This window comes from Schistocerca serialis, chromosome 5 (genome assembly GCF_023864345.2).
Source record: "Schistocerca serialis cubense isolate TAMUIC-IGC-003099 chromosome 5, iqSchSeri2.2, whole genome shotgun sequence".
Lineage (NCBI taxonomy): Eukaryota > Metazoa > Arthropoda > Insecta > Orthoptera > Acrididae > Schistocerca > Schistocerca serialis.
In genome coordinates, this window is record NC_064642.1 from 631,340,728 (window position 1) to 631,352,915 (window position 12,188).

General features: G+C 43.6%; 1 protein-coding gene across 1 annotated transcript in view; it reads left to right on the forward strand.

Annotated features, from left to right (window-relative positions):
- The window catches only part of LOC126482148 (uncharacterized), a 211,461-nt gene that overhangs the window by 152,498 nt on the left and 46,775 nt on the right, over positions 1 to 12,188 (forward strand). Inside the window, exon 3 of the mRNA XM_050106124.1 lies at positions 2,530 to 2,682. Coding sequence (XP_049962081.1) covers positions 2,530 to 2,682 — 153 coding nt within the window. The remainder of the gene's footprint in view (positions 1 to 2,529; positions 2,683 to 12,188) is intronic.

Consider the following 12,188-nt stretch of genomic DNA (forward strand, 5'->3'; position numbering starts at 1 on the left):
TTTAAAACACTTTACATGATGGTAAGACAGAGACGTAGAAACCGGATTTTAAATAGAAAAACATTTCCAGGAGAAAATTAGACTTCAAGTATAAGTTATTGTTTATGAACTGCGGCTTAAAGGTTAAGAAAATGCTGAAAGATAGGAAGCTGCGGGGAACGGACCTGTATAGCTTGAAAGAGCCAGAGGTTGTTGAGATCAAAGGGGCAATTAGGCAACGACTGTGTGAAACTGGGATAAGATATGAGGCAGAAGACGCTTGGACAGTCTTGAGAGGTGAGTTAGGAAACGCACAAGAGAATCAAATGGGCAAAAAGGCAAAGATCAAATTCTTCGATAATGCATGTGGTACTGAAACAAACAGGCTGGAAATAAGAAAAACGTAAAAAATGAAGCAGTCAAAAGGAATAGAGATGTCTAAAAAAAGAGAGTGACAGGAAGTGCAAAATGGCTAAGCAGTAGCTGCTAGATGAGAAATGTTACGTATAACAAAATTAAAGAGACCTTTGGAGAAAAATAAAGCAACTGCATGAACATCAAGAGCTGAAATGGCAAGCCAGCACTAAGCAAAGAAGGGAAAGCTTAAGGATGGAAGGAATATATAATGGGTCTATATAAGGGAAATATCTTGATGCCAATATTATAGAAACGATAGAGGAAGTGGAGAGAGATGATTTGAGAGATATGACACTGCGGGAAGAATTCGACAGAGCACTGAAAGATCTTAATCGAAACAAGAACCGTGGAGTAGACGCCAGTCCGTCAGAGCTGCTGATTGCCTTGGGAGAGCCACCCATAACAAAACTGTTCCATCTGGTGTGCAAGGTGTATGAGATAGACGAAATAACCTCCGACTTAAGAAATAATGTAATAAATCCCATTCCAAAGAGGGCAGGTACTGACAGTTGTGAATATTATCGAACTATCAGTTTAATAATTTGTGTTTGCAAGGTACTGACACGATTTATTTGAAGGAGAATGGAAAATCTGGTAGAAGAATATCAGTTTGGATTCCGGAGAAATACAGAGGCACGTGACGCACTACCGACCGAACGGCTTACTTCAGATTATAGATTAAAGAAAGGCAAACCTTGTTTATAGCATTGTAGATTCAGAGAAAGCTTCTGTTAATGTTGACTGGAATAAACTCTTTGAAATTCTTAAAGTAGCAAGCGTAAAATACTGAGAGGGAAAGTTTATTTGTGATATTATAAGAGTCGAGTTGCGTGAAAGGAAAGCAGTGGATGATTAGGGATTGAGACAGCCTTTCTCCGATGTTGTTCAATCCGTACATTGGGCAAGCGGTTGAAAAAGCCAAATAAAATTTTTTAGAAAGATCTTAAGTTCAGGGAGCAGAAATAAAATCTTTTAGATTTGCCAATGACATTGTAATTCTGTCAGAGACAGCCATGGACTTGGAAGGGCAGTTGAAAGTCATGGACACTGTCTTGAAAGGAGGTTATAAGATGAACGTCAACAAAAGCAGAACAAGGCTAATTAAAATTAGTCGAATTAAATCAGGCGAAGCTGACGGAATTGGATTAGGAAACGAGACACTTGAAGTAGTAGATGGGTTTTGTTATTTGAGCAGCAGAATAACTGATGAGGGACGAAGTAGAGGACACAAAACTTAGACTGGCAATAACAAGGAAACCGTTTCTGAAGAAGAAAAATTTGCTAACATGGAACATAGATTTTAGTGTAAGGAAGTCTTTTCTGAAAATATTTACATGGCGTGTAGGCATGTGTTGAAGTGAATCATGGACTGGAAAAAGTTTAGACAAGACGAGAACAGAAGCTTTTGAAATGTGGTGCTACCGAAGAATGGTGAAGATTAGATGGGTAGACCATGTAACTAATGACGACATTCTGAATGGACTTTGGACGCAAAGATATTGTGGCGCCACTTGGCTAAAGGAAGGGATCAATTGACAGGATACATTCTGAGACATCATGGGATCACCTATTTAGTAATAGAGGGAGGCGTGTGCGTGTGTGGGGGCAGGGGGAGGGGCTAAAAATCATAAAGAAAGACCAAGAGATTCGAATTCACGAAGGTTGCAGTCGTTATTCGAAGCTGAGGCTTGCACAATAAAGGGTAGCATAGAGAGCTGCATCAAACCACTCTTCAACTGAAGACAACAACGAAAACATATGTACAGTATATTAACGGAAATGGAAAGCGCTTCGACCGACTGCTACCTAATTGATGTTTCAGTATTTCCATGTCTGTAGGATATGTTAATTACAAATCCATGCTTATGCAGATTCGTTTTCAGTATTTTCAGTACTGAAAATATCCATTCCCACAGATCAAGAGTTCTGCGATTACATTATCGCTCTTTTGTGTGTTTAACATCATTGGAATTTTTCATCGTATCATATATGAAACTCATAAGCTCCCATTTTTTACTCTAGCAAAACGCTGTCTGTATTTGCGTCTTCCATTGGCAGTCCAGAATAAGCCTTCCATTGATCACTCAAAAATAGTCACTATGAGTTTTGAAAAACTTACGTAGTATTTGAAAGTGTACTAATTCTAAAGGAAACTTTAATCCAACATCCTTATCTGCACAGGGATTTTTCGGCAGTTTTCCAACGCCGCCTCTGAGGTCATTCCATTGGGAAGTGCAGCAATACTGCGGGACAGACTTCTACGACTGCATCAGATATTTGCAAGAGGTAAGCATAACGTGAACACTGTCATAATAAACAGCCCATTGCGGCAGCTATTGTAAGTGTGAGATGTTACTGAAGAAACTCTTCACCTTTTGTGTTTCTATGATTTAGCACTATCACCTATCGCGAACTTTAATTCTAAGCAGGAAGATGTGTTCCTAACACTGGAAGTGACGAGTGATGCTAGCTACGACCGTCTCTGAGAGGCATGCCGTACAGAACATTAGCCTCGTTCAGTACACATCTCGTTAAAAACGTGTAAAACCATCCTTGCTTTTGAAAATGACCACAGTTCAGTGACAAAGAGAGTCCACGAGTTTCCCCAAGTATGGAATATTCAGCTGCCGCCACTCTACGAACCTACAGAGATGCAAAGTTGCGAGGATACTGAGTGCTAAATTTCACCCGAAGTTCCAAATAGTCCCAGCAAGTGCTGCCTCAACGCGGATAAATTCACACAGGTGAGGAAATGTAAATTCATGTCAAACGTGACAGATGACTGATGAAAAAGAGGGAAGATTTATCTCTACGCGCATTTACACTGTGTTGTGTTAAGTACGAATTGTGTTGTCGGTATTATTGCTTTGTGTTCATGACTGCAGAATGCTGCACACAGCCTACCCCTCGGTAGTAGCAGAAAAAGAGCGTCCTAATGTCCTAACAAGACACGTCAACAGCGTGGTCAAAAACATTGTTCTGTCTATCTGTCCACGCACGACACTGCACGGTAAATGTTCAAAATAGCCGAGCGCGAAAATGTGTTTTTTCAGGGAATCGTAATTAGGTCGGTTTCTGTTGATCACAGATACAAGGGGTCAAGTGCTTTGGATAGCACTTAGCCTAGCGACCACTTGTATACATATCGGAAGAAGGGCATACTGTAACAATCCCTCAGTACAAGGTCAGAATTTAAACATTATATATTTTCTCCAGCCTAGGCAAACTGAGTAAATCGGTTGGTCCTTTTGTATTAGGCGTGGTCTAGGGTGGGCCTTAGGCGGCTTCTATGAGCACCATTTTCTAATGGGCAGTTCCTGAGAAAACTCCGAAAAACCATTATTTTGTGTACGAAAAGTACCAGTTATAGAGATGGCCATTTCTATAATTTTTATTCGTGTCAGATCGTCGAATATTTTACCATATGTAAATAAGATAATGTTCTCGGGAAACTACAAAACTTCTTTTGATATCATTATCCATTACCAGCATTCAGAGGTTTGAAGTTAGCGTACTCATGCAGAAAACCGCAAAAACCGTTGGCCAAAGTTACATTTTTTAGATATTCCTCTAGGAACACCATATGTAATTAAGATAATGTTCTCGGCAAACTACAAATCTTCTTTTGATATCATTATCCATTACCAGCGTTCAGAGGTTTGAAGTTACCGTACTCATGCAGAAAACCGCAAAAACCGTTGGCCAAAGTACATTTTTTAGATATTCTTCTAGGAACACCATTTCGCAGTTCTTGAAAATGATGTCCTTTATCCAGAGACACCCGAAAAACCATTATTTTTGGTCACCAGAAGTAACAATTGCGGAGATTGCCATTTCTGTAATTTCTGTTCATGGCAAATCGTCGAATTTTATACCAGTTGTTTGTAAGATGATGTTCTCATGGAACCTTGGAACTTTTTTCGATATCATCATCCGTTACCGAGAGCCAGAGGTTCAAAGAAACCATACTTATGCATGTGAAATATGTGCGTAATATCCCGTCTGAGATGTAAATATAGTTTTAACCGACGTAGTGAACACATGGCAAGGATTCTAGCGTCATCGCGAAGATTCTGGCGTCATTGAACTATATTTATAGTCTCCATTATTTCATCAATAATACATTATGACGCACTTTCTCTGTAAGATGGGCGTTTCACGCCAATACAAACATGTCCACAGAAGTACTGCAGTGACAAAAAATGGGTAAAAAGAGTATTAATATGCTTCAAAATTCATGGGATAACTGTGTGCACTTATGCAGACACATGCAGATAGAGGTAGTAGCGGCCACACAAGATATAAAAGGACAGTGCATTGGCAGAGCTGTCATTTGTATTCAGGTAATTCATGTGAAAAGGTTTCCCACGTCATTATGGCGGCATGACGGGCACTAACAGAATCTGAAAGTGGAATGGAAGCTGAAGCTATACGTTTAGAACATTCCATTTCTGAAATCGTTAGGGAGTTCAATATGCCGCGATCCACAGTGACAAGAGTGTGCCCAGAATATCACATACCTGGCATTACCTTTGACCACGGACAAAGCAGTCACCGACTGTCTTCACTTGAAGACCGAGCGCAGCGGTGTTTGCGTAGAGTTGTCAATGCTGACAGACAAGCAACACTGCGTGAAATAACAGCAGACATCAATGTGGGGCGTACGACGAACATATCCGTTAGGACAGTGCGACGAAATTTGGCGTTAATGGGCTACGTCGTCGTTGTGCAATTGGTCGTGGCTCCATAATGGTATTGGCTCTATTTACATGGACCGCTATAGACAAAGCCTGCAGCAGCTATAGACAAAGCCTGCAGCAGCTATAGACAAAGCCTGCAGCGCCTCTTCTGGGCTCTTGACCTCTTTGGTTGGACCATAGACGACTGGAAAACCATTACCTGGTCAGATGAGTCCCGATTTCTGTTGATACGGTTCGAGTGCGGCGTAGACCCCATAAAACCATGGACCCAAGTTGTCATCGAGCCACTGTGCAATTGGTCGCGGCTCAATATTGGTATTGGCTCTGTTTAAATGGACGGCTATAGACAAAGCCTGCAGCAGCTATAGACAAAGCCTGCAGCGCCTCTTCTGGGCTCTTGGCCTCTTTGGTTGGACCCTAGACGACTGGAAAACCATTACCTGGTCAGATGAGTCCCGATTTCTGTTGATAGGGTTCGAGTGCGGCGTAGACCCCATAAAACCATGGACCCAAGTTGTCATCAAGCCACTGTGCAATTGGTCGCGGCTCAATATTGGTATTGGCTCTGTTTAAATGGACGGCTATAGACAAAGCCTGCAGCAGCTATAGACAAAGCCTGCAACGCCTCTTCTGGGCTCTTGGCCTCTTTGGTTGGACCCTAGACGACTGGAAAACCATTACCTGGTCAGATGAGTCCCGACTTCTGTTGGTAGGGTTTGAGTGCGGCGCAGTCCCCATAAAGCCACGGACCCTAGTTATCATCAAGCCATTGTGCAATTGGTCGTGACTCCATAATGGTGTTGGCTCTATTTACATGGAATGGCCTTGGTCCTCTGGGTGTTCGGATACTTGGAGACCATTTTCGGCCATTCATGGGCATCATATTCCCAAACAACGATGGAATTTTTGTGGATAATAATTCGCCATTTCACTGGGCCACAATTGTTCGCGATTGGTTTGAAGAACATTATGGACAGTTCGAGAGAATGGTTTGGCCATTAAATCATCCGACATGAATCCCATCGAACATTTATGGGACACAATCAACAGGTCTGTCCGTGCGCAAAATCCTCCACCACCAACACTTCCGTAATCATGTTCAAAAATGTGTGTGAAATCTTACGGGACTTAACTGCTAAGGTCATCAGTCCCTAAGCTTACACACTACTTAACCTAAATTATCCTAAGGACAAACACACACACACCCATGTCTGAGGGATGACTCGAAGCTCCGCCGGGACCAGCCGCTCGTAATCATGGACAGCTATAGGTGCAACGCGGTTCAAAATTTTGCAGGGACTTCCAACAACTTGTTGAGTCCACGTCGCATCGAGTTGCTGCACTGCGCCGAGCAAAAGGAGGTCTAACACTATATTAGGAGGTATCCCACGACTTTTGTCAGCTCACTGTATGTGTCAAACTGTATAAATGTGTCGAAGTATATAAATAAATTGTCAAATTTCAAATTTTACTGACGTATAGAATACGTTTTATTCGTACTAGCAGCACAGAAATTTTGAACCCTTGGATATAGGATAAAAAGGTATGTTGGACCTCGCAGAATTTTTGAGGTGCCGAGGTGTGACAGAGAGAGTGGTAGTGGGAAGAAAGGAGAAAAGGAGACAGTGTAAGTGAGAGAGGAGGCACTGACAACAGCATGTACTGTAAGTCAATGGGAGAAAAAGGAAGCAGTGTTGAAGCAGTGTTGAAATAGACAGTGGCAGAGAGAGGGACTGGGTAAAATGATTTAGATTGGTCTGTGTTAAAAATGTGTGAATATGTTGGCAAGCCCAAATTGTTAATGAGGAAGGCAGAATGAGCATTAAGGCATCTGGATCCCCACTTTTCTGTCACATTCTTTTAAAGAAGAACGTAAGTACCTTTCTTTGCACCGAGAAGAGCATTTTTCCGCTGGTTCTAAGAGTCTGTTTGAAAGGAGGCAGAATGTACAACAGACAAACTAGTCGTGACTACTTACGAGGTTATAAGCTCACCGGACAGTATATTAAGCATACCTTTAAAATACCACACAGGTCCCTTTGCAGCGCAGTAAGTGTTATAGAACTGGTACCTGGCAGTCACATGACGCTCTAACGCTGACGTAAGTCGTAGCAATAAAGCGGTTTTTATGTACCAGTCGATCGTATCGATTCAGCACAATAAAATGGATCGATGCTGAGATGTAACAGAATGTCACATAGGAATTATCGAGTTTGCACGTGCCCACGACCACACCGTAAGTGGAGTTGCTCAGTTTATTGGTGTATCAACGCGGAGTGCGTTAAGCGTCCCAATGAGAAACATATAGTGCTCGCAGCCATGTATCACAGCGTGAGAAAAGAGGTCGTATAAAGATCATAACCGACAGGGAGCAGAGACAAGTGTCACGACTTGGGAATGACAATCGGTTTCAAACCCGACAGGAATATCCGCTGTGAATGAAAGCAGGTCCGTGAACAATATTACAGCTGCCGTACAGGACAACTAATAATCAATTTCTCGTCAAGCAGTGTAGAACAGTGTGTAGATATTTACAAGGATTCTGTCTATATGCATGGCCTGAGTTAGTGATATTAGTAACCCATATTTGCATCCCATGCAGTGTTAATGGATTTTGTGCAAAATGAACCCTCCCCGGGCACGTCAGTGCACTGCGTCATCAGTGATTCATAAGGCGCGCTGTGTAGGGACCCTATAACTTTATGAAATACCCTGTAGTTACTTCTTGTGACGCAGTGGGGTAGATATAGGCTAAATCATTTGCGCGACCTTCAGTTTGCAGACCTATGAAGGAGGAAAGTGGATGAACAGAATCCGGGGACCTACCATCCCTCTAGCTTCTACCCGAGACATCTCCTACCTACACCCTGTTGCACCCCCGGAACACAGTTTATCCCTTAAAAACGCTCTACTGCACTTAGAAATGGTACGCACATTAAATACCTGTGTTTCACCAACCCCATTTAAAGACAAACATTAATTTTATACTGATGGTAAAATAATATTAATAATTTGCGATTTTTTCATCCCTTGAACTCAGAAACTATTAGTCCTGAAAAAACATGAAGAGGACTTTTTTTACATGAAATTTAGGTTAGTTTAATTTTGTACTGGTAAACATTTTCGCCAGAAGCCGCTTTTTGCGATCTGTTCGAAAAAAAGCTATAAAAAACTGACGTTTATACCTAAACCCACTCCAACACTCACACACGGCCCGTCAGGATTTCCAAAATGTTTTTCAGGACACTCCTTCTTAGCATTGTGCAAAAATTTGCGATTATACGATTTTTTATTCTACCTTGACCTTTTTTAGTCCTCGTTGACGGGGCTTGTTGGTACAGCCCATGTGGATGTCCACAACAGTGTCGCGGAGACCAGTAAGACCCGTAGTGACAGAGGCCTAAGTATACAAACTCATATTTACTGCCGAATACGTGGCCTACCAGGGAGAGTAAGCAGTACTTCGACATTCTGTAGCATCGTCGCACGACTTTTACGCAAATTGATTCCTATCCTCAACTTCTTCCTCACGGAACTCTCTACAACCCCTTGAAGTCAAAGCGGTAGGTGAATCAAAACAAAATGTCCAGACACTCTGTGACCAAAATGGTACTGAAACAGAGGATGACAGACTAAAGGCCGAAATACTAAATGTCTTTTTCCAAAGCTGTTTCACAGAGGAAGACTGCACTGTAATTCCTTCTCTAGATTGTCGCACAGATGACAAAATGGTAGATATCGAAATAGACGACAGAGGGATCGAGAAACAATGAAAATCGCTCAAAAGAGGAAAGTCCGGTGGACCTGATGGGATACCAGTTCGATTTTACACAGAGTACGCGAAGGAACTTGCCCCCCTTCTTGCAGCGGTGTACCGTAGGCCTCTAGAAGAGCGTAGCGTTCCAAACGATTGGAAAAGGGGACAGGTCATCCCAGTTTTCAAGAAGGGACGTCGAACGGATGTGCAGAACTATAGACCTATATCTCTAACGTCGATCAGTTGTAGAATTTTGGAACACGTATTGTGTTCGAGTATAATGTCTTTTCTGGAGACTAGAAATCTACTCTGTAGGAATCCGCATGGGTTTCGAAAAAGACGATCGTGTGAAACCCAGCTCGCACTATTCGTCCACGAGACTCGGAGGGTCATAGACACGGGTTCCCAGGTAGATGCCGTGTTTCTTGACTTCCGCAAGGCGTTTGATACAGTTCCCCACAGTCGTTTAATGAACAAAGTAAGAGCATGTGGACTATCAGACCAATTGTGTGACTGGATTGAAGAGTTCCTAGATAACAGAACGCAGCATGTCATTCTCAATGGAGAGAAGTCTTCCGAAGTAAGAGTGATTTCAGGTGTGCCGCAGGGGAGTGTCGTAGGACCGTTGCTATTCACAATATACATAAATGACCTTGTGGATAACATCGGAAGTTCACTGAGGCTTTTTGCGGATGATGCTGTGGTATATCGAGAGGTTTTAACAATGGAAAATTGTACTGAAAAACAAGAGGATCTGCAGCGAATTGACGCATGGTGCAGGGAATGGCAATTGAATCTCAATGTAGACAAGTGTAATGTACTGCGAATACATAGAAAGAAAGATTCCTTATCATTTAGCTACAATATAGCAGTTAATTCCATAAATTATCTGGGAGTACGCATTAAGAGTGATTTAAAATGGAATGATCATATAAAGTTGATCGTCGGTAAATGAGATGCCAAACTGAGATTCATTGGAAGAATCCTAAGGAAATGCAATCCGAAAACAAAGAAAGTAGGTTACAGTACACTTGTTCGCTCACTGGTTGAATACCGCTCACCAGTGTGGAATCCGTACCAGATAGGGTTGATGGAAGAGATAGAGAAGATCCAACGGAGAGCAGCGCGCTTCGTTACAGGATCATTTAGTAATCGCGAAAGCGTTACGGAGATGATAGATAAACTCCAGTGGAAAACTTTGCAGGAGAGACGCTCAGTAGCTCCGTACGGGCTTTTGTTGAAGTTTCGAGAACATACCTTCACCGACGAGTCAAGCAGTATATTACACTCTCCTACGTATATCTCGCGAAGAGACCATGAGGATAAAATCAGAGAGATTAGAGCCCACACAGAGGCTTACCGACAATCCTTCTTTCCACGAACAATACGAGATTGGTATGGAAGGGAGAACCGATAGAGGTACTCAAGGTACCCTCCGCCACACACCGTCAAGTGGCTTGCGGAGTATGGATGTAGATGTAGATGTAGAAGTTTTAACTTATCGTTTTGGTTCATCGTGTATACGTGAATGTAGATGTAGTGATCCACTCATTTAAAGAAACCTGTTGAAGTGGTTGGGTTGGGTTGTTTGGGGAAGGAGACCAGACAGCGAGGTCATCGGTCTCATCGGATTGGGGGAGGACGGGGAAAGAAGTCAGCCGTGTCCTTTCAAAGGAACCATCCCGGCATTTGTATGGAGCGATTTAGGGAAATCACGGAAAACCTAAATCAGGATGGCCGGACGCGGATTGAACCGTCGTCTTCCCGAATGCGAGTCCAGTGTGCTAGCCACTGCGCCACCTCGCTCGGTACTAATTTAAAGCTACGTCCCATCTTCACTAGTCATTACATCACACTTCAGGCATGTAAATGACACTCTGGTTAGAACGCAGGATATACAGCCTGTTCTCTACAAGCTCGGAAACAATATGTTACACGTTGTGGGAACGTCTTTGTTGCCTAGTGTAATGGCACAAACCAAAGACAAGGACTTCACAACGCTGCTTAGTAGTCGCAGCGCGCCTCCCCTGTCGATGACCAGCGAAGTTACCGTAACCAGGGACACTTCAGTTGCAGTGTACTTGATATCTGCCGTTGCCACTGAACAATAAACCCACTCTGGTAAATGTAAACACTGGCCATTTGACCAGGCTGGGCATCTAATCAGCTAGTCAATGAGTCGGCGTCCGCTATATACTGTGAGTCCAGCACCACTCAGCCAGCATGCTGACAGAGCCACCTTGGGGGTCCAACCTCAGCGCTGACGGGCTAAGGCTCCAGCTAAGACCCTCACAGCCACTGGGCGTCTGCCAGCGCCAGACACCGCTAGCTGGATGTAGTTCCGTGGTTCGCACCCGGATGCCTCCACTGCCAAGCGCCAGAGCCTTCCGCCACCCAGCCTCAACTGTGGCCAAACCATCTCGAGCTGCCTCGGCCCACAGCTGAGACAGCATTGCCGGCCACCTGCGGTTACACAAGTCGCAAAATCAACTGGCCGCTGTGATGAGCCAGATGTACTGACTGCTCGGTACATTTCTTCTATATATCCTGTATTGTGGTGCGTGGGTTCCACACCCGGCACCAGTGGCTGGCTGACATGGGTGCAAGTCTACTATTATAAAAGGTTGACTAGTGAACACAGAATTAGTACTGCTTTCGGACATACGTTGCTCACCAACCACCAACAGAGAACATCTGCACCCCCTCTCTAGTAAATCTTCTACATCTACATGGATACTCTGCAAATCACATCTTAAGCAGTACAGCTTGCTGCACTGCTTGCTCAGATTTACAGGTACGTACAGAGTCCATTCTGTCGAAGCTCTTTTCATAACTTTAGGAATCTGCCTCTTGCAACCTTGTTACATTAGAGAGAATGGAGTGCAATATTTATCACGAAGAGGAGATGCAGAAAGAATGACGAAGACATTGGTCCAAAGATCAAATACCAAGGCTGACATCACTTCACGCATAATTCGAGAATAGTAGGAGTAGGATGTAGTTGCAACAGGACGATGAAGGTTTGAATCCTTTCCCAGTGTGACCAAAATACACTCCTGGAAATGGAAAAAAGAACACATTGACACCGGTGTGTCAGACCCTCCATACTTGCTCCGGACACTGCCAGAGGGCTGTACAAGCAATGATCACACGCACGGCACAGCGGACACACCAGGAACCGCGGTGTTGGCCGTCGAATGGCGCTAGCTGCGCAGCATTTGTGCACCGCCGCCGTCAGTGTCAGCCAGTTTGCCGTGGCATACGGAGCTCCATCGCAGTCTTTAACACTGGTAGCATGCCGCGACAGCGTGGACGTGAACCGTATGTGCAGTTGA